The sequence below is a fragment of the Chiloscyllium plagiosum genome, unplaced genomic scaffold (assembly GCF_037043375.1).
Source record: "Chiloscyllium plagiosum isolate Xiang-an unplaced genomic scaffold, Cpla_swu_hap1 HiC_scaffold_26, whole genome shotgun sequence".
Taxonomy (NCBI): domain Eukaryota; kingdom Metazoa; phylum Chordata; class Chondrichthyes; order Orectolobiformes; family Hemiscylliidae; genus Chiloscyllium; species Chiloscyllium plagiosum.
The window spans coordinates 16,910,593-16,934,766 of NW_028270164.1; the positions used below are offsets into that span (position 1 = coordinate 16,910,593).

A 24,174-nucleotide genomic window follows, 5' to 3' on the forward strand; every position below is an offset into this window, starting at 1 on the left:
TGTTTGTTTGTATGAATATGCTCAAGGAGAAAGTGAGGACTGCAGATGCTGGAGATCAGAGCTGAAAATGTGTTGCTGGAAAAGCGCAGCAGGTCAGGCAGCATCCAAGGAACAGGAGAATCGACGTTTCGGGCATAAGCCCTTCTTCAGCGTGTATGAATATGCTATTAATTTAGGATGATCACTGAAAATAACAAAAGCAAGAGCTTGAGTTTTGTTTAATTCCAGAGGATTGATAGATCAGAGAATTTAATTGCCAACCGAATGTATTTTGTAAAACTAAAATATTAAGTTCTTAGTTCAATTATGTAACAGTTAAAGAAATGCCAGTGCAAGAGGAAATTTCAGCCATTTACCGTAGATCAATCTGTACTGTCTAAACCCAAAATTTTTCTTTTCTTTAGTCATGTGCTGTTCATAGTTCCTTCAAAATTCCCCAAGCTGTGCACGGCTCATTTCTCACACTGCACAATCTCTTTAGCATGTACGCAACAGCAGACATCTGAAAGCAGTGATACCCAAACTGTTTCCTGCTGAGAGTCCCATTTGAATGCCTCAAATTCTGGGAGACCACAGAGTGAACAGATTTTTTTATGCATGAGGGAGTACAAGAGTTGTATGGGGAGGGGAGAAATATTTACTTATTCACAGGCTTTTTTTTTGTAGCAATCAGGCCTCAAGCGAGAAGTCTATTAGGACACTCTCACTGACATTAAGAAAAGAAATGCACTTAAAGGGGTCACAGAGCTGTTAGAGATCAGTTTAAACTTAACACCAACCAACCCCAGTTTAAAGAGATCCTTGCACATACAATACAAGGTCTGCTTAAAAGCAAAATACTGTGAATGTTGGAAATCTGCAATAAAAATGCTGGAGAAACTCTAGTCTGGCAACATCTGTGGAGAGAGAAAAGCAACATTTTGGGTCTGGTGTGATTCTTTGGAGCAGACCTGCTCAGTTTCTCCAGCATTTTCTGTTTTTATTTACATGGACTGTTTATTGTCTGCATGGCATTTCTGATAGGTGCACACACACACACCTGGCCCGGCAGCAAAGAGGGAATGTCAATGACATGGTGAAACTTTCTAAACGGCAACTTTTAGTGATCAGCGTTTTGCGACAGAAATTAAGTTATTATTTTCACTTCAACTGAACTTAAGTAAATTACCTTTGTGAAGGTTGGTTAAAAATGTTTCTTCACATTACATTCACTAGTCAGCATTTGAAAAAGTTAGGGGAATGAGGGAAGATTACATTGTTATGGAACTATAGAATAGTTCATCCCAGCATGTCCATGTCAGCTCTCTGCAACAGCAACTCAACCAATGATACTGCTCTGCCCATTCCCCATTGTCCTCTAAATTTCTCCCATCAGGTGCTTATGAATTCCCGTTTGAAAGTGACTATTCAATCCTCCTCCAACAAATACGGATGCAGCACATTCGAGACACTAAACACTCACTCCATGCTGTGTTTTCCTTTTGTTAATCACCTTAAAATCGGTGCCCTCTTGACCCTTCCACCAGTGGGAACAGTTTCTATCTGCAGCTGTCCAGTTACCTTGTGATTTTGAATACTTCTATCAAGTCTCCTTTCCACATCTTTTATCTTAGCCTGCTTGGCACACTTTCCTCATTCCTGAAGGGCTCATGCCCGAAATGTCGATTCTCCTGCTCCTTGGTTGCTGCCTGACCTGCTGCGCTTTTCCAGCAACACATTTTCAGCTCCTTTCCACATCTCTTAAGGCAGCCAATCCCAACTTATCCAATCCATGTATCTGAAGCCTACAAATTCTTACAAAAATATAGTACCTAGAATTAGGCAGAATAACACAATTAAAGGCAAAAACCTAGTCTTATAAAACATTTATCAAAACTCCATATGTTCTGATGAAAGACCTGAAAAATTAACCCTGTTCCTTCCTTCACAAATGCCACCAGATCTGCTGTATATTTCTAGCATTTTCTACTTTAATTTCATAAGAAGATCCTTTCTTTCATATTTTAGGTCTGTTTATAAAGCCCACGATCCAATTTGTCATTTTAATCACTCTCCCAAGTTGGTCAGCCACCATTAGCGATTTATGCAAACACAGCCCCAAAGGTCTCTTCTCCTGCACTCGCTTTAGAATTGCACCCTTTATATTACATCGTGTGATCTCCACTCTGATCTCCAGCATTTGCAGACCTCACTTTCTCCTATTACATCGTGTGCCCTTATTCATCCTACCAACATGCATCATTTTAAAATTCCCTGCATTAAATTTCATCAGGAATTTCCCTATGTAAATATTCTTCAGTAGAAGGAGTATTGGAGTGATGTTCTGGCCATCTGATGAATTTAAACTTACTGCAACATCTCAAATGTAAGTTGTGGGTTTGCCTATCCTGTTTAAAGGTAAAAAGTTTTTTCAAGGTTTTCCTGATGGACAGAAGGCTGAAGAGATGAAACTAACTTTTATAATTAGACAGATAAAAAAAAATTCTTAATAACTTGGGGCCACTCAAAGTTTTAGATATAAGGAAACGTGAAATGAGGCTAAGGGGAACATTGTGCCATTCACAGGTAATACTGAATACAGAGGCATCATGTGACGTTGAGTTGTGAAGACGGCCCACTTTAGCACAAATCAAAATAACAAGCAGGTAAATTGTCAAAACTGCAGGAGAGATGATTTTACACCAGGAAGAGGGGCTCAATGTTAATTACATATCAATTATGGTTAACTATATGCAGATGGAGCACATTGATTAGTTGTTACTTGAAGGGATACTTAATGGGCTCTTGTGGTGCAGTAGTAGTGTCCCTACCTCTCAGCCAGGAGATTTGGATTGAGTCCCATTTGCACCAACGGTGTATCATAACATCTCCATTGATTAGAAATATCTTGAGATGCTGTTTCCATGCGAAATAGCTCTGTTGGGAAGAATGTTCAACTGAAGATCCAGAAGTCTTGGTTCAATTCTGGGTTTCAGTAATAATTGTGACTGCATAGAATTCTTGAGGTCTCTCCCTCTGAGCTAGAAGGCCCAGACTGAAGACCCACCTGCTCCAGAGGTGTGCAATAACACCTCTGAACAGGTATATACTTGTAATATTTCACTTTCTGAATAAATCTAAGCGGAGTAAAAGACTGGCTCTCATTTCATCCTTCAACTGCCTATCCAGGGTTTAACATCAGATAGGAAAAAGTATGTATCAAATCCATCTACCCACTTTAATTCTGTAAACCTCAATACGCTTACCTAACAAAATTTACCATCAAGATGTTAACTGATCCCCAGCCTCAAGAGCTTTTAAGAATTCTAGGTTACCACTATCACTGGTACAATGCTATGCTTCCTGAAAATGCCCCAGAATCACCCAGCTCTAATTTTAAAGTAACGCCTCCTTGTTCCAGACTGTGCATCAGGGGAAATAGTTTCTCTTTATTTACTCTTATCAAATGCTTTTAATCATACACAGCTCAATTAGATCATCTTCCTACTCTGCCATATTTGCAAGGGAATGCAATCCAGTCTGTGGCTCCTATCCCCGTAACATAATTCTTTTAGCTGTGAAGATTGGTGTGTGCAAGGTCTGAGCAGCAGTCGGATGAGGCTCAATGTTGTAGAGAATCCCCTCAACAGGTGAAAGCATTTGATTATCCGAATTTTGGATTATCCGGACAAGATTACAAGATCCCAATGTTTGGCTAAACTCTGTTATTTGTTGTTTGATTAACCGAACATTCGATTATCCAAACAAAATACACCCCACCCGTGTTGTTTGGATATTCAAGGTTCCTCTATACGTACTTAAAGAAGGTGGCCAATACTGTGCAGAATGCTCCCGATGTGCTCTCACTGGTGCCTCTATATAACTGCAGCATAAACCTCCCCACTTTAGTGTTCAGCTCCTCTCATGATAACTTATATTTTCTTTATTAGCATTTCTAATTGCTTGCAGTGCCTGCATTATAACGTTATGTGATTCATGCTCACGGTTGGAATATTGCGTGTAATTCTGGTCTCCTTCCCATTGGAAGGATGTTGTGAAACCTGGAACAGTTCAGAAAATATTTACAAGGATGTTGCCAGGGTTGGAGGATTTGAGCTATAGGGAGAGGATGAAAACGCTGGGGCTGTTTTCCCTGGAGCATGGGAGGTTGAGGGGTGACCTTATAGAGGTTTACAAAATTATGAGGGGCATGGATAGGATAAATAGACAAAGTCTTTTCCCTGGGGTGGGGGAGTCCAGGACTAGAGGGCATAGGTTTAGGGTGAGAAGGGAAAGATATAAAAGGGACCTAAGGGTCAACGTTTTCACACAGAGGGTGGTGCGTGTATGGAACAAGCTGCCAGGAGGAAGTGGTGGAGGCTGGTACAATTGCAACATTTAAAAGGCATCTGGATGGGTATAATGAATAGGAAGTGTTTACAGGGAAATGGACTAAGTGCTGGCAAATGGTACTAGATTGAGTTGGGATATCTGGTCGGCGTGGACAAGCTGGACCGAAGAATCTGTTTCCGTGCTGTACATCTCTGACACCCAAATCTCTCTGCATCATAGAGCTGCACACACTCTCACCATTTAGATAATATGCTTTTTAAAAAACTTTCCTGCTCTTCATATTCTGTTACATCCTACCTAACGAATTTGAAGTCCAGTATGGAAGCCTGAAATTACGTTGGCTGTGACATGCAAAATCCTGGCTTCACCATGAACTCCTCCACATCATAACAGTGTTTTCCCCTGCAAGAGCCATACTGGGTTTAAAGGGAAGGACGAAGAGTAAAACCAAGCAGACAGCTCTTTCAGAGATGACACGTGGCACGATGGACTGGATAGCTTTCTCCTGAGCTGTAGCGTTTCAAAATTCAGATGTTCTCTGCCTTACTTTAGATTTTTCACCTCCATTTGACTTTAATTTCATAGGGAAACTACAAGAGAGTTCTGAAAAAATGCTAGAGATCACAGTGGGTCAGGCAGCATCCACGGAGAGAAAGCAAGCTTTTTATTTTGTTTTCAGTACAGATTCCAGCATCCTACAGATTCCAGATTCTGACAAGTGTGCTGCAGGTGGGCAGGAAATCCAAATCTACATTTGTCATTGCTACTCCTGCAATGGCCACTAGGGGGTATTTGAGAGTTGCTTAGAGCAAGCCACACACCAATAAATTAGTTTAGGGTTTGCAAGGTCATTAGATTTCAGACTATCCAGTGTGGACGTATGGCAAAAACACAGCACCTTAAAAATTGAGCATTGCCTTTACCCTGTATCTGTGGTTTGTAAATGTTGCTTTGCACAAACAAAAAAATTCCTTCTACGGTGGCTGCACTGAATTTCTCTGGGTATGTAACAGAGGATTTGGAACAGGAGGTCCTTGGGACGTTGGCAAATATTGGATAGAGAAGTAAAAAGGCTTGGAGGAGATACAAGTTCAGATGAGAATTTAAAATTTTGTGCGTGGGGATTCACAGCTATGAATTAGCACAATTACCCAGCTTCACTTCTGTTATATAGTCATATAGATGTACAGCACGTAAATGTGGCCCAACTCATCCATGCTGACCAGATATCCCAACCAATCTAGTCCCATCTGCCACACCTGGCCCATATCCCTACAAACCCTTCCTATTCATATACCTATCCAAATGCCTTTTAAATATTGCAATTGTACCAGCCTCCACCACTTCCTCTGGTAGCTCATTCCATACACGTACCACCCTCTATGTGAAAAAGCTGCCTCTTAGGTTTCTTTTATATTGTTCCCCTCTCATCCTAAACCTATGCACTCTGGTTCTGGGCTCCCCCACCGCAGGAAAGAGACTTTCTCGATTTATCCTATCCATGCCTCTCATGATTTTATAAATCTCTAAGGTCACCCCTCAGCCTCCAGGGAAAACAGCCCCAGCCTGTTCAGCCTCTCCCTATAGCTCAAATCCTCCAATCATGGCAACATCCTTGTAAATCTTTGCTGAACCCTTTCAAGTTTTACAACATCTTTCAGATAGGAAGGAGACCAGAATTGCACACAATATTCCAAAGCGGCCTAACCAATATCCTATTCAGCCGCAACATTACCTCCAAACTACTATACTCAATATTCTGACCAATAAAGGAGAGCATACCAAACGCCTTCTTCACTAGCCTATCTACCAGAGACTCCACTTTCAGGGAGCTATGAACCCGCACTCCAAGGTCTCTTTCTTCAGCAACACTTCTTCGGACCTTACCATTAAGTGTATACGTCCTGCTAAGATTTGCTTTCCCAAAATGCAGCACCTCGCATTTATCTAAATTAAACTCCATATGCCACTTCTCAGCCATTGGCCCATCTGATCAAGATCCTGTTGTAATCTGAGGTAACCTTCTTCACAGTCCACTACACCTCCAATTTTGGTGTCATCTGTAAACTTACTATCTGTTGTCAAATCTAATGCTGTTTATATTTTTACACTACCCATGCAGACAAATTTCAAAGGAAAAAATGGAGGTATGTTTCTCTACTCCACTGTCCATTGTCTTGTCACATTACAACAGGCAGCACCTGAAGCCCAGATGGAACCCTGCTCGCAGGTTTCTGCCAATGCTTAGTTCTATGAAGTGCAGAAGGAGCCACAGGGAGGGACCACTGACCGAAGTTTCTGATCTGGGAGAATGCCTGGGTTTCTGTTCCCAACTGCTGAATAATGCCCCATTGCAATTCATATGTAGCAATGCAAAGATTTGCAGAGATTCAGCTCTACAGTTCTACACAAACACCCACTAGCAGTCACAGTTTTGGCTGACACACAGGAAGGGGCCCATAACCCACATCTAGCCACTTTGTGGAATATATTCTCGTACCTTGAGTGACCAAACAAAACATGAAAAGTATCAAACAATCGGACACTGGATAAACAATTCCTGATATCACTTTTTGGACTTATTTATTTACATGCTTTGTCCTCTTTAAAATCTTGACAAAATCCTAAATTAGACAGTGTCTGTATCTGGATTATAATTCAAATTGATATGCAATATTTCTCACTATTGAAAGGATAGACCCAACAACCCACTAAGATGATTTTCTTGGAAATGTTTCTTCTGAAGGAAATATTTGCTCATCTTTCAGACTGTAACCTCTGCTAACACAGTTGAAATTTACTGCTTGCACTGAAGGTTTAAATAGATAAGAATAAAATCTGGTAACTATACTCGAGTATCTTTTAAACCCTCAAACCCCTGGTAACATGGGCTTCTTCTTGCTAGTGGGTCCTGTAGTATTATACCTCCAATGTCGACCTCAAAAATCCAGTTCCGCAAAAAGAAAGCTCATTATATTGCATAATGCATGATGGTGGAAGCAATTTTAAAATATGACAGCTTCCCTCTAAATTCATGATATTTATATATGGCAACAATGCTGATGACAGTGGCAGCAATGTTGGAGCAGTGCTCTTGCAGGAACAGTGTGTGGTACAGCTGTTCAACACTCAGGAACACAGTGTTCCAATTCCTGGTTGGCCCATTCCTGTTCCTCTACCTTGCCCCTGGAGACAGGAATGAAGCCACCTGCTGAGGTGAAGCTGTGCGCCTCTGGAGTCACAGGCGGCGTCTTATTCACAGTACAGGGCTGTTTTTGGAAGCTGCTGTTTATTTAAATAGGGTAGGAAAAGCATAAAGTGCACAATTGCCCGACCTGAATCATCATACTTACACATGTTCAGATTTAATACTGCTGGGGTTTCACTTTGCAGTAGACTGTAGGGCAGCGTGCAATGTAAATGAGCTGACCTAAAGGTATTCTAGCGGATACCTTGGGAATTTAGAGGAGCAGCTGGATCAGACCATTATAAAATGAGCACAGCGAAGCAAATAAAAGACACAAAGGCAATTCGATAAAAGACATCCTATCTCTATCCTGAGAGGGAGTTACATCAAAAACATGGGTGCATATTTCTGACAGAATCTTTTGTGACCGTTTCATCAAACAATTCGATTAAAGAATCGCCTTCAATTGAAACAGATCCCAATTATGACATAGTTGCTGCATGCTGTAGATTTACCACCCTTTGAAGCAATGTAAAAGTCCAGGTAGGGTGACTGGGAACACGCAGTTACCCAAAAACTGGGAACAGAACGGGTCGCATATCTTCCTGGTGCTCTACAAGGAAAATATTAACAGAGTTCTAGACCATGAACGATGTAAAATGTGTCAGGCTTACGATGAACTGATAAATTATTAGTTCAACCAATTTATGGGACATAAGTCACATCAGACAGATTATTATTCAGCCTCTATTTTTGTGAAAAGGATCCCCTTCAGCAGTATGCTTTACTCTGTTGGGGGGGGCGGGGGGGTGGGGGGGTGCAGAGAGAAGAAATGAGGAACCAAAGGAAGTTACAAAGCAAAAAGAATTCACATTTCCACTCAAGACTGAACAGCACATGGTGGATGATGGGGGAAGTACAAGGTTGGGCTTAATTCTGATGCTTTCCACAGTCAAATAGCTTGCCAAGACTCATTATCAAGACACATATGTTAAGAATCATCACTTGGGCACAGTAACAGATGGCTACAGGCACCCCGGGAACCAGGCTGCAATAACAATCAGCACCTTCAGGACAGCAGTGAGATTGTAACTAAAAAGTTAAAATCCAAGGTTAGAAATACCTTGAACGTACTCTTGCTAGTATTGCTGAAAAAAAATCATCACTAAATAACACATGCTAACAGGTTGGAAATGAAAAGGGATCACATTCTCAGTTGCAAAGCAATCTTTTTTTCAGTTTTCATTTAAAAATGTGAAAGATGGCAATGCCAAAAGGACATGGCTTTAACTTTTATATTTAGCTCAGGCAACTTTACTGCTACATCTCATGCATGTGATAACTGATAGAAGAGTGCTGTCACTGACTACAAAGTAGAAAGTATTCCATTCAGCAGCATTGTCATCCTTCATCTTGACAAGATCAGATCAGGAATGAAGAATTAAATTAAAATAAGACTGCACACACTGTCATTTTCATTTACCTGACTGAGCAGCTGCCCATGAAAGATGGTGTTCACCACCTTGAGAACCTGCTTGGTGAGCTTCCGTTGAGAAAAAGGAATAAGGATCCTGTGCTTTGTACCTTCCGATTCCAGCTCCTGCTGCACTTTGTCCAGTAATTCACAAAGAAATTCCTGAGCATCTTGCTGACCATATCCCCTGAATGCTGGGATCAGGCTCCATACAGAGTGCAACATAGCAAACGGAGACACCAAAGCCCATTTCCCAGACCACATTACTCGAAAGAGTGTGTGAAGTTCATGGCAAAGAGAGATGTGCTTCGAACTAGGTTCCTTGGGTTGAATAAGTTCCAGGTTCCTGGCCATAGAGGCACCTCCGTTCAAACCAGCTGGCATGCTGTATCTCCCTGAAGCTCCCACATGATCGTTTCTTCCTGCTATGCACGATGCAGGACCAATCCCCAGCGTGACCTTGTTAGACAATCGTGTTTTGCCATTTGCGGTCCTTGCCAATAGTTCTTCAGTCTCACAGAGATCAAGGGTTAAGAAACACTCTCTGAACTTTTGCAAGTGACTGAGTACTTGCAGGATAGAGTTCATGTAGCAGGTATTACCAAGATTTCTTAGACCCGTAACACCAGGAGTTACCACTGGTTTACGCTTGGTAGCATAATACCGCTTAATTTTGTTCCTTTGTCGTTTTGAGGTAGGGGCAGTTTGTAGCACCTTTTTTCCAGTTGGTTTTTTGCACTTTGAGATATGGTCCTCCTTCCGGATTTGAAATAAAATCCTTGCACTTTTCCGAGGTGGGGCATTGACCAGCTCCTCCATGAATTTACGCTTTAGCTCCTGTCGCCGCTTCCTTGCTTCCTCCTTTCTTCTGTCCATTTCCTCCTGTAGCCGCTTTTCTTCCAATCTACGTTTACCACTGGTTGTTTGTTCAAACCAAATGCGCATTGCCTTTGTTAGCAAAGACTGGCGTCTGTGCCAAAGAGCAGTGAACATCTGCTCTGTACTATGAGTCTGCCCTTTTTTGTTCTTCTGAAACGAACAAGGAGATTCCCCGCAAGCCATTGACCGCAATGCCCTGCCATTGCGTGCCATTGGACTGCACTTTTGGTTCTTTATTGCACTTAAAGTGCTTCTCAACAGTTTTAAATCCCCTGTAGCATTGTCATTTAACACATAGTCATCACAAAGATAACAAAAGACATAAAGTTCATTGACCTCCATAGCCAAAGGATGCCTAGTTTCCTCAAAGTGTTTGAGTGCATGCTCCTCGATGTAGCGACCACATGCCACGTGGGAGCATTTAAGACAGGCCCAAACAGATTCAGTGGTGTTACAGTCCATGCAATGCCACTTCTGGGGATTCAATATGGAGTGATTTTGGGCGAGTCGCAGACGCCCTACATGCTTACACCTATCCATGGCTTTAAAAGCTCTCAGAAATGTTCTGGTTGTAGTATCCTTGGCCTGCTGTACTGCTTTAACCTGTTAGGGAAAAAAAAAGAAAAAAAAACCTTTAGCTGTTGGGAAAAAACATTATAAGCAGTAAAGCATCAAATTAGAAGGCTCTCCTCATGATAAGTTCTAAGCCCTTGTAAGTGCCCCAGTTCTCAGGAATCTTTTCCAAATATCCTGTTATCTATTAAAGTTAAGAACAAAGGACAAATCATTTTCTTTACACAGCTTCTCGCCACTATTTCAGGAGTGGCATATCAAGAGGCCTTTACTGCCATTTCATCAAGTCAGCAAAGGGCTAGAGGTTTGTGACAAAGGATCACAACAACCTCAGAAGATAAGTCATCAATTCTGAATCAAGTCTGATGCTGGTTAGCCCCTACAAAGTACAGAATATGGAACTAATCTAAAGTACTTCATATTTAAAGAATTAATGTAAGGGAGCTTACTGCTTTTTCTCTCCACAACCAGGGTTTTTAATCACGAGTTATATGCAATATAAAAATAAAGAATGGAAATATTTGAAGGCTAGCACACTTGATTGAAAGAACAATTGTGCTAAAAATTAAGTGGAGGGTAAAATTGTCAAATAAGATTGTAGAATTAGAAATTAAGTATTTAAATAGAAGAAGGGCATAGGTTAAAAATCAAGCATATACCAGTCAGGAAAAATGGGAGCTCAAAGATTGGGCAATATAGATGATTGAGAAAATTAAAGATTTTGAAACCAGAAAAATATATTTTACAGGGCAGATAAAATTAGAAAAACTAAAAATTGGAGATTAGAAAGGAATAAAAAGAATGAGTGAAAATTAATAATAATAAAATATACGCCTAGTGAAACAAAAGTCAAAGTATTGATTAGTGGTCAAAAGATGTTAAAATATGAATTAAGCCTCATTTTTACAGATCAGGTGGCTATTAGGATTATAGGAATAGCAAAGAACTACCTAGAGGCAGCCAGTTGGTATACAGTGACTTCGCTGGCAATTGTTAAATCTGTCATTTCTTGCAAGACCTCAGAACCTTGCATCGTTATCTATTTCAAATATTTGTCCAGTTTCCTTAAACAATGGCCTCAGACTCAACCATTTCCTGTGGAAAAGCATTCCATGCTCATACAACAGAGTAGAGAAATTTATTTCTCTCTTCCCTGATGCTTCAGTGGCTACTTCCTATTCACTCCAGTAAACCTCACCCAAAACTATAAATCTGTTCTAAACAGTTACTTTACATTCCTCTGTAAAAAAAAGTACCATTACTTTATGTTGTGCCCTCACTCCTCATTCACAACTATAGGATTTTAATTCCTGCATCACCCTGCCATATCTCCAAAGCAGTCTCTTGTACTCATGTCCTTATTGTGCAGCGTTTTGGGTTTTCAGCAGAGAGATCTAACAATGGCCTCATCCTTGCTTTACATTAGAGACAGGGGTGGAACCATCAAAAAGGTTTTTGCTTAACCAAAAGGGAAAATCATTATTCAAAGAGTTTGTACCAAAGATGTTATTCAAACTTAAAGACTGATAAATCACTGGCACAAGATTGTATTTCATTTGGATTTTTGATTGTAAACAAAGGCTGTGAATACAATTTCCCACATTGTTGCTGCTGGAGATTTGGACAGCAATAAACGTTGACAGTCTTGGGGAATCAATGGAAATGTGGTAAATCAAGAAGTTATAGATCAGACTAGAGCTTATGGCATAGACAAAATTTACTTCACACTTGAAAAAGGCAAAATTAACATGGATTCTACAGATAAGTCACTTAATATTCATCTCAGAACTTTTCAAAGAAATAACAAACAGAAAGATTGATTAGATTTTTTAAGACAATTGAGTTGTGGCAATATTAATTACTTAAAGGAATTACAGAAGACATTACTTCTATTTCCTCGAGTAAAGGCACTCGTAAAAATGCTTTTGAAGAGTAATGATATGACCACAACCCTGACCAGCACCAAAATTGCAATTACACTTCATAGGCCTGAAAGGATGGCTAACATGGGAAATGTTACACTGAACAATCCAGTAAGGGGATGTACCAAAGTTGATGCTTGAAATGAGTAGTTATAGAGAGTTTGTACTGCAAAGAGATATGAATAGGAAGGATTTGGAGGGATATGGGCCAGGTGCTGGCAGGTGGACTAGATTGGACTAAGATATCTAGTCAGCACGGACGGGTTGGACTGAAAGGTCTGTTTCCATGCTGCACATCCCTATGACTATGTACGTATCAATAGCAAATTTAAAAGGCACATAACTTTAACTGTCCTAATATAGATGCGGAAAAACAGAGCTAAAGGCAGGGAAGGAGAGGGGTATTCAAATTCACAACAAAGAGGGAGGGAACTGCTGATCTGCAAAATGGATTAGGGCAAGTGGAATGCTTTACACGAGGAGCTCATCATGCTAACAGTAATCAACAATGGCTCAATGCAGTGATTGAAGGTAGAAGAAAACTCAGAAGGTAAAAATCTACGGTGGGGAACAGCTAATTCCAGTGATTTAAGAAGCAATCCAGCACAGATAGATCAGAAAAGCAGATTCAGGGTAAAGCACTAAGAGTGCGGTGCACAGGATGCAAGGAAAAGAAAATGTAGGCACAAACTGGACATATACCATTGAAAGAACAATTTATACTATCCACTGTGAAGAGACCCTGGATGAGAAAATAAATAAATGTTAAAATAAAACAGGAGGTGACTCAAGACAAACATCAAGAGGAAGATTCAGTTAATAAACTGGAATATTATTGAAAGAACACGAAGCAGAGAGGTTACGAGAAACGATCAGTGCGCAAAATTAACCAAATTTTAAAAAACAGATTTTATAAATGCATGAAATGTAAGTGATTAGCTGGGGAAAATAAAACTGAAAATCTTGTTAATATTTCAGGTCAATGGCCTTTTGTCAGAACAATGCTGTTAAAATCTTAACAATCATTAATTCTCTTTCAAAGTCTGTGAGAAGATTTGTAGCTTGGGTGCTCGCTGTTGTGGTTCTGTTCACCGAGCTGGGAATTTGTGTTGCAGACGTTTCGTCCCCTGTCTAGGTGACATCCTCAGTGCTTGGGAGCCTCCTGTGAAGCGCTTCTGTGATGTTTCCTCCGGCATTTATAGTGGTTTGAATCTGCCGCTTCCGGTTGTCAGTTCCAGCTGTCCGCTGCAGTAGTCGGTATATTGGGTCCAGGTCGATGTGCATATTGATTGAATCTGTGGGTGAGTGCCATGCCTCTAGGAATTCCCGGGCTGTTCTATGTTTGGCTTGTCCTATAATAGTAGTGTTGTCCCAGTCAAATTCATGTTGCTTGTCATCTGCGTGTGTGGCTACGAAGGATAGCTGGTCGTGTCATTTCGTGGCTAGTTGGTGTTCATGGATGCGGATCATTAGCTGTCTTCCTGTTTGTCCTATGTAATGTTTTGTGCAGTCCTTGCATGGGATTTTGTACACTACCCTACAGTACAGCCACGAAACGACACAACCAGCTATCCTTCGTAGCCACACACGCAGATGACAAGCAACATGAATTCGACTGGGACAACACTACTATTATAGGACAAGCCAAACATAGAACAGCCAGGGAATTCCTAGAGGCATGGCACTCACCCACAGATTCAATCAATAAGCACATCGACCTGGACCCAATATACTGACCACTGCAGCAGACAGCTGGAACTGACAACCGGAAGCGGCAGATTCAAACCACTATAAATGCCGGAGGAAACATCACAGAAGCGCTTCACAGGAGGCTCCCAAGCACTGAGGATGTCACCTAGACAGGGGATGAAACGTCTGCAACACAAATTCCCAGCTCGGCGAACAGAACCACAACATTAATTCTCTTTCTTCACAAATGCTGCCTGGGCTGCTGAATTTTTCCAGCATTTATTTCAGACGGTGGGAAGGGCTACTGGAAATTATGAGACACAAAGTAAGCTAGCATTTGAAAAGCTAAGAGCTAATCACAGAGAGCTAGTACAGATTTGTTAAAGCCAAATTGTACTTGGCTAACTTGAATGAATTCTTTGATGAGCTAATACAGCACATGCCTTAACAGATTTTCAGAAGGCATTCACTAAAGTGCCATACCGGTGGCTTAACAGAAGGTCAAAACCCACAGAACAAGTGGAAAGTGGCAATGAAAGTACAAAATTGGATAAGTGACCAGAAGCAAAGGGCTGCTCTTTGACAGAACTTTTGATAAAGTAGCAGATAGTGATGAGAATAATTATAGGTATTTGAGTGACAAACAGGGTGGTGAAATAGCAAATGAAGTTCATTGTGGGGAAGTGTGAAAGTGATGTACTTAGGACAACCAACGTGGAAAGTCAGTGCAATATAAACAGTACAATTTTGAAATCTGTAAATGCACAGAGAGTCCTTGGTGTCTAGACAAAGAAATTCCTGAAGAAGTCACAGCAAGTTGATTGAAAAGGCAAATGGTTTATTTGGGTTTATAAATACAACAGCATAGAGATATCATTTTGGAAATTTACAAGTAAGCAGGATTATGGACAGTTCTCAGCAGCACACTTCAGGGAAGATGTAGACCTCAGAAAAGAGCATTTCAATGATAACGGACTTCATTTGTGTGGAGGAGTTTAAAAGTTCAGGTTATTCTCCTTGGAACATTTAAGTGGTGTCTAAATAGAGGTTTTGATAGAGCAGATAGACAAAATATTAGTTCCTCTGGCAAATGAATCAATAACCACAAGTCACAAGTTCAAAACTAGCAAAAGTTCTAGACTTTGTATTGGGGAGAAATAGTTTTATTTCATCATTATAATCTGGAAAGCTCCATGTCAAAAATAATGCAAGCTGGAGTATACAAAACTTACAAAGTTACGGCAAAGCTAAGGGCATTGAACTGGGCATAAATGCTCTTTCAAAGAGCTAGCACAAGCATATTGGGCCAAATGACCTCTCCCTGTTGTCTCAGTGTTTTTATGGCATTTAACACCTAACTATGATATATCTAACCCGAAGAACGCTAGGTCCCGATTGTGCCGCTTCCAATGCTGCAGTTTCTGTTAAAGACCATAAGACATAGGAGAAAAAAAGTACACCATTCAACGTATTCATGGCTGATTGCATTATCCTCCACTCCACTTTCCTGCCTTTTTCCTGCAACCCTTGATTCGCTTACTATTTACAAATCTAACTTGGCCTTAAATATATTTAAGGACCCAGCCTCAAAAACCTACTGTAATAAAGAATTCTATAGATTCACTACTCTCAGAAGAAAGTCTTCATCTGCCTTAAAGGTGCAACTCTTTTTCTGAGGTTTTTTTTTAGATTAGATTAGATTACATTACAGTGTGGAAACAGGCCCTTCGGCCCAACAAGTCCACACCGACCCGCCGAAGCAAAACCCCCCCCATACCCCTACATTTACCCCTTACCTAACACTACGGGTAATTTAGTATGGCCAATTCACCTGACCCTGCACATCTTTGGACTGTGGGAGGAAACCGGAGCACCCGGAGGAAACCCACGCAGACACGGGGAGAACGTGCAAACTCTACACAGTCAGTCGCCTGAGGCAGGAATTGAACCCGGGTCTCTGGCGCTGTGAGGCAGCAGTGCTAACCACTGTACCACCGTGCCGCCCACTGATTATGCCCTCTGGTCCTAGACAATCATTCCCCATCATTCCTGTTAAGTCTCTTAGGTATCCTACTTGAAAACAGTCACCTCTCATTCTAAATTCCAAAGATTACAGGCTCAATCTACTCAACCTCTCTTCATAAGACAATGCCTCCACACCCACTATCAACCTGGTGAACTGTCTCTGGACTGCCTCCAATGGAAGTTTCTCTTGCCTTGGATGAAGGGGCCCAAAGTTGTTTACAGTATCCCATCGCTGGTTTGACTAATGCAGAGAATAGTTTTAACAGGACCTCCCTGTTTTTACACCCCATTCTCTTTGAAATAAAGGCCTTGCCCATTACCAACTAAATTTGAATGCCAGCTTTTTGTAATTCATGGATGATAACTCTCAAAACCCTGTTCCATAGCCTTCAGCAGTCTTTCTCCATTCAAATAGTATTCACCACCTCTATTTTCTTGCCAAAGTGCAAATCTTATATTGTCCCACATTATATTCCATCCATCAAGAGTTTGCCCACTCGTTTAAACTGTCTATACCCCCCTACAGACTTCAGAACCATTCTCAACACTTGCCTTCCAATCTATTTTTGTGTCATCATCAATACAGTCGCTTCCCTCATCCTGGTCATTAACGTATATTGCAAATAATTATCTCCCGAGCGCTGATGTCTGTGGCACACCACTAGTTGCAGGTTGGCATCCTGTAAATGACCATTCAGTTCCAACTCTTTAATGTTCTGTTAGTTAGCCAATCCTTTATCTATAATACCTTCAACACCATGAGATCTTCTCTTATTAAAGTAGTCTAATGTCTAGACCCTGGTCAAATGCCATCTGAAAATCTAAATATATTATATCCCTGATTCCCTTATATCTATCCTGCTTAGTAGAATTCTTTGAGAAGGTATCAAGTTCATAGGGCATGATTTTCCCTTCAGAAAGCCACACTAAGTCTGCTTGATCAAATTATGTATTTCCAAAGTGTGACACAGTACTATACTTATCGACAAGAGGGTACCAATTGGTATCATCTGGCCATCTGCAATTGGGATCGGCTTCCTCCCTGGGTTACACAGTGACTAGTTCTGGAATGTGTAGAAGTGGAAATAAATAAAACCATTAAACTAGTCTGTGAAACTCTCTTCAACTGAAAAGTACGCCAACACCACTGCCTTGGTTCACCAAAGAAAACTGGTCAATTGACAAAGGTATTGGCTGGCAGAATGGAACTGTGGCTTCATGAGGAACATAGCAAATTTGAAAAGAAAATTAAGGATTACTGAATACAACCCACAAGCAAAAAGCCAAGAGACAAAGTCTATCTGCAATACTACAATTGACACAATCATTTTTAAGATCAATTAATGGATATTAATTCCAAATTCTAACCTTTGGAAGTGCTATCCCTCTTCATATTCCTAAGCACAGTAAAGGAAAAATAAAGAAAACAACTATATTCATGTTCTTGGCTGCACACATTATCAGGTTGAAAGTATTGTACTTACTTAGACATTCTTAAACCTTCGCCCAACAACAGAGTCGTCACAGTATGAAGAAATACCATCTCAGCAAGCAACAGTCACAGCACTGTACCTCCACGATACGTTGCTAGGAACTGTCAGGATACCATATTACAGACAGTCAACCTTACAGCTCTGAAATATATAAAAAAAAGACACATTTCAGTACTAAGTCCAACAACAAGCGAACCCCTCCATCCAAATCAACATACGAAAAATACTCAGTATTTTATTTAGTGAATAAGTCTAGCAACAGGAGATATTTTAAGAGAACGAAACCTTCTGTAGTGAAACAGAATATTAATATTTAGACAATGCTATTTCTGTAAGCATCACTAACTGTTATCATCTGCATTCTATTTGTTACTTCCCTTTCTATCCCAAGAGGTATATGCACAGCTGTGGAGGATTGCCTTTTTATCATTTTAATATGCAGATACCCTAAGATTATCTACCAACATAGCTGTCAAGATTCATTTGGTTGAATTTTGATATAAAACTCTTATATGAAAATGGAACTGCAAAAAACTGTAAAACAAAATGAAAAAAATTATATAATTTTTGATGATATGCTTGCCTGAGGTTTTAATTGTAAAAGTGGTCAGCATTACAAACAGCAGGTTTCACCAAAAGGCAATGATATGAAGTGACATAACACAACTGTGACTACAAGGTGGAATTCCAGAACAAGGTTTTCGATTTTACTTTGTGGCATTATTTATAATGTCATAATATCATTTGAGTTAGAGAACAGAAAACCTAAACAGGACATGCAAATTAATGCATGGGTTAACATCATTTATTTGTTCACTCTGCTGTACGATGTACGTTGCATCTGTCATGCCTCGCCTTCCTTGAATGCACGTTAAATGTACAGTTAACCCTTGCAATAATGTGCAAAGGTGAATCTGGGGGGGGGGGCGGCGCGGCGCACAGAAAGTAAGCCATGCACCACAGTGAGGGCCCATTAGCATGGCATTTCCTTTCATCCCAGGAAACAGCATGGTGGAAACAGTAGGAAAAGACTTCTAAACATTCTTTTCCTACTGTCCTGATGTGAAGACAGTGGCCAGAGGAAGCTTTTCAAGACACAATAAGGGAGAAGGGACACAGCAAGTTAACCTTTGAGTCGGAGGCGGAGTGGGGTGGCGAGGAGGTGGGGGGAGCTGTGAGCTAGAGGACAGTAGCACAGGAATGAGAAGCAATTTTAAGCTGCGCGTGGCTAGGCAGAGACAGAAAATCACCCAACATACTTTTTATTTTAAAAGGTGGTTAAAAGGTAAAATAGTTACTAAAAACAGCACTTAAAATATTTCTCCTCCACCCAAGAGACTGCAGAAGCTCAGGATGGACAGTTGTTCAAATCATGCATTCAGACTTAGGCCTCTGCCATTGATCAATGACAGAGAGAGATGAATGGAAGTTCCAATTGGCTGATTTGATCAACATGCACAAAGGAGGCACATTGAGAAAGTGTGAGGGGGCCTTAACAGAATTAACATGAATCACAGACACGTCATTTGTTGCAGCATTTTTTTTCTTCTTGAAGCGTTTCACCCACAATTATGAGCATGTTACAAAAAAAAAGAATTAGATCAAAGGTGCTTAAAACAGAGATAAAACAACTCCACAAATTGGTGCAGGGATCATTAAATAGAAAGTATCAGGGCATGAATGTAATAGGTATTCTGGAGTTTAGAAAAAAAAACCTTGCATTTTGACAGCTGTACTTGCTTTAAAACCTAACACTAACTCTCTGGAATAATTGGTTTCAAAAACTGCACTTCATATTCATCAATGCTCTCAAATTATACTAGTGCAGTTTTCAAGTGCTAATGGAATTTAACTTTTCTCAAAAAGAAAAGCAAAACCTAAGAGGAGTGCATTTAATATTTCAAAACCCATGATATGGGAGAATGGCATTCCATCTCTCCACTCAGCATATTCCAGTTCAATTATAACTTTACACTGGCACAGGTCTAGCACTTAGCAATAAGCTGACCCATCTCATAGCACTCTATTGCCGGAGGAAACAGGAATATGAATTGGTCATACCAAATGTCAATGCCAGTGAAATCGACACATAGACACATCTTGATCCAAACTAAAAATTCCAACAGTGCATTTTTTATTCTTGGAATATATCTATTCCTTCTTCATTTTACAGCAAACAATTAACTGTATCCTTATGCTCTGTACACAAGGCTTGCCATGTTGTTGTAAATGAGATTCCTCAATATCTTTTAAAACAAATTTAAATCAAAATTAGAACTTTTTGGCTAGCAAATTAAGCATTTTTATAAAATTTTCATTGTCTCTATTTCTCTGAAAGGCACTGGCTCTTCCTGAACAAGCCAAGTACAGCTTTAGGCAGAGTGTGTGCTGTTTGTGGAGGAAGGCTAAACTGGTACCAATTCTGGCTGCATTTTTCTCCTTTCGAACTCAAGGTCAGAGAGTTTCATTACCACACACTGTATAGCTCATCTAATACAGGAAAATACTCAGATACTGAATCATACAGACCATCAAGTTTCATGTTTGATCCCTGACCACATGGTGCATTACTCACTTAAACCCCATACTGAAACCACTACCTCTTTCTCAGGCTACTACAGTTACAAGGCCTTCCTCTAGGATCTTATTTGGTATGCTCTCAGAGTTACAAGCATCATCAACAAGACAGGGACCAAGCTGTCTTGTTGGTCAAGATCAAGCACACACCCAGGATGAACAGTTACATGGAGGTAAATTTTCTTTGATTCAAGAACCTTGACAAAAATGTAAGTATCCATCATCGGAACTTATCACAGAACCCTCCTGGTCTACATGGTTTTTAGGTATGGCGTTATATATGGCAAGATCAGACAAAATGCTAGTGGGTGCCAGTCTTGAAAAGAACAAACTTCCATTTGTGAAGTACTTTTCAGGACTTTATGGCATCCTAAAGTACTTTCTACCCCAGAAAATCTTTGAAGTGTGGTTACTGTAAGGAAGTGCATCAAATTCACTCGAGAACTCAAATGGGAGATAAATTGCCAATTAATCTGTTTTAGTATTGCTGATCGAGGGATAGATTTTTAGGGTCAAGGTGAAAAACTCTTAGTCACCTTTTTAGTAGCGCAGCAGGATCGCTTACAACCTAATGAGGACAGACGAGACTTTGACAATTATGTCTAATCGAAAAGGCTGTATTTTTGATAGTGCAGTGCTCTTGCTGTATTACATTGAAGTGTCAACCCAGATTATATGCTCAAACTCTGGAGTGAGATTTGACTCCAAGGGAAATGTGCTACAGCTGAGCAAGGTTGTTACATCGTACATGGACTGCTGATACTTTAAGAGGGGTTGGTACTGGCAACCTTGTACAGCTGCTTTAAATATTATTTTAGATTCCGAAAGGCTAGCATCAATGAGACAATCCCTAGTGTTTATTAAACTCAGCTGCCTTATGCTTACAGCTCTAAAAACCAATGAAAACTGAGTTACAACAGCTCCAGAGGAACACTGGAGCCACGTTTCTGTAGACACTAAAGTTGGATCTTGGATTCCAGACTCCAACAGCAGCAACATGAAAACAGCATGCACAAATCCAAAGAATTGCATAGCTCCAAAATAGTAAGCAATACACTCCAGAGCTGGGGAAATTTCTGACAATGTTCAGTAGGCCAAAGGTTTGGATGAAAGCGTTTCCATTTAAAGTAAACTTAATGTTGAAGAACAAAAATGTTGCCCACTTTCAGCCAATAACCTAAATGCTTCCATTTAAGAACAAGAAACCTTTCCACAACTAATACCACTCCCTAACTAGCTGCTGTCATGTCAGTGAAATCAGAAATCTCAAGGGAAGAAATTGAGCTAAACCACCACGACATCTTACACTTACTTACACAGTATCTGTAACACATCTCAAACCTTTTCAAAAGGAACCAGGGCAAAGGAAAGATAAATAGAAAGACAGGAAGAAAGACTTGATTGAATTAGGCAAGCGTTAAGAGAAGGCATAAAGGAAGAAAGGAAGAAAAGCAGAGACATTTAAAGGAGAGAATTCCAGTTTGGGCAGCATGAGAAGCAGCGTCTAATTTTGGTGAATTATAGAACAGCAGCAAGGACGAACTTAAATACAAGGATAGGAATTTCAGATCTGCAACACTGAATTATCAGGGACACATTGCGATTATGAGCAGTTAGTTCAGATAGGGATGATAAGTGAAGACAGGATACAGATGGAAGAATTTTGGATGAGCTGCAGTTTACAGGAGGAGAAAGCTGGGAGGCTGGCTAAGCAGACATTCTAAAGTGTCACAAGTATTTACAGAAACAGGCAGAAGCATGCCAGTGCTTATGCTCCTTACAAGATTCCTCTCACCTTGACATAGAATCATTTGTGTTTAACAAAGGGAAGGTGAGGTTTCAGGATAATCAGGAGTGAAGATCACAAAGATTTAAGTAGCAGGTGAACTGAGGTAGAAGAATCAGCTGACTTATGGGAGGTGGAAATAATTCTTATTTTTGTGATGAAGATGATATCAATTGGAAGCTCAAACTGAAGTGAAATAGGAAGCTGAGTCTATGATTAGAACACCCCATTATATAAATGGTGGGGTCAATAGGGTGGCCACTGAGTGTAGTTTTCTTTTAAAATAAAATTTGAAAAACTTTTTTTTGAATTGGCAAATGTGTCTATGTGGTACAAAACTGTACCTAACGAAGACGGCCTCAAGACAATCTCTATTAATCCATTGCAGCGAGACTGAAAACTGAGATCAGCCTCAGTCAGCTCTGGTAGACAACAAAAAGGGGTCAAGAAAATTATTTTTGCCATTCTTAATTGTTATATAGAGCCTCCTATTGAAAAATATTGATAGGTGGATTATATACAGGATTGGGCTCAGCTGTGAAATTTTCCATGGCTGGAATCCATTATGAAAAATCACCAGTTTGACAAAGTATCATGATGTTGCTAGTACCTCCACAACTGCATCTATAGTAGATGCCCTTATTTTCAAGAGGCCAGGATGATGGTGGGAGGCAAGAGACCAGGAGGGTAGTGGAAAGGGGATGGGGTCAGAGGTCAGTCTGAGGTGGTGGCAGGAGGGGGCAATTCTAGCTTACCCAGTTTGTATTGGTACGAAGCTAGAAACATCCTAAACGTCAGGCAGAATAGACATGTTTTAAGCATCCTCCCTTTCCATCCTGGGTTCATCTGCTGAGTGTAAAAAAATTCAACTGGTGTGAAACCAGCATTAGTATCCCAGCAGCCTAGCGATTACTATGGTAACAGGAATACTGTATTTGCAATAACAAAAGCTCTTTTCTCTCTCATGCTCGAGGGTCATATGTGCATTCTAAGCACCACTCAGGAGGTACCATGCTGCGTTTGTAGTTTAAACAGGATAAGTTCAGATCTCATTGTAATCAGCACCTGCAGCAGAGAACCAACCTTCTACCACAATAAATAGTAGAATCTACTGGACACCAATTCCAGCACCAAAATGGTGCACCAATTGCAATTCAGGTTTCGTGGTTCTTAAGAAAAAAAATCCTCATCATTATTCAGCCAAACGAATGCTTTTAGACAGGGAAACATTGAGTAGTCCGTCACCAAAGAAAAACCCAATTCAGGTTCCAGGGGATGATTAGACTCAGAAAGCTGTGCTAATGTGCTAGGTGAAGGTAAGATACAATTACAAAGGCTCCTCCATTCAGATACTACCCTTCGACCTCTCCTGAGGCTCCGTGTGCTCATGCCGGGTAGCATGCTACTCAGCCATAAAGACCTGCATTTCATCCCGATTTTATGGTAAGTCAACCCAAACCATGCTGATCCCAACTGTTTCGGAGTGCTAAAATTGGCCTCAACATACCTGAACCTGGGAAGGCAAAGAAAATTAACCAAAATCAGAAGTGCAGAAGGGGACACTTTGGCCCATCAAGTCTGCACGACCCTCTGCACAGCATCCCATCCAGACACATACCTCCATCCTGTTTTTGTAACTCTGCATATACAATTGCTAACCCACACAGATTCCACATCCCTTGACACCATGGAGCGATTTAGCCTGGCCAATTCACTTAACCTGCACATACAGTCATAGAATCATAGAGGTGTACAGCACGAAAACAGACCCTTCAGTCCAACTCATCCATGCTGACCAGATATCCTAAATTAATCTAATCGCATTTGCCAGCACTTGGCCCATATCCCTCTCAACCCTTCCTATTCATATACCCATTCAGATGCCTTTTAAATGCTGCAATTCTTGATTCTTTGGGTGCTTGCAGTCTCAAATGCATCAGGGACAAGGGGTGTATGTTTGCTTGTCTGTGTGCATGACAGAGACAGAGAGAGTGAGGGAGGCATGTATCTAATAGAGTCCCACCGGAGCTGTCTGATTCAGTGCATGATATTCCAATATTATCTTCTTGACTTCCCGAGTGGTTTGGTAAATTAAACTTCAGCTACCATAATCCTCGAAATAAAGTAATTTTAGTACAGGAGCCCATGGCTTTTCAAAGAGGATTTAGGATCACCATGAGTTTGCACATTGATTAGACCAATGAAATCTCAACTACTATAATCCCCATTCTAGACAG

The 24,174-nt window shown here is 40.5% G+C and overlaps 1 protein-coding gene across 2 annotated transcripts in view; it reads right to left on the bottom strand.

Moving 5' to 3' along the window:
• Window positions 1-24,174, bottom strand: part of LOC122563109 (ubiquitin carboxyl-terminal hydrolase 49-like) — a 68,786-nt gene that overhangs the window by 25,812 nt on the left and 18,800 nt on the right. For both annotated transcript variants that reach the window (XM_043716549.2, XM_043716546.2), the window contains exons 2-3: window positions 17,566-17,715; window positions 9,003-10,475 (exon numbers count right to left, since the gene is read on the bottom strand). In XM_043716549.2, coding sequence (XP_043572484.1) covers window positions 9,003-10,412 — 1,410 coding nt within the window. In that variant the 5' untranslated portion in view covers window positions 10,413-10,475; window positions 17,566-17,715. The remainder of the gene's footprint in view (window positions 1-9,002; window positions 10,476-17,565; window positions 17,716-24,174) is intronic.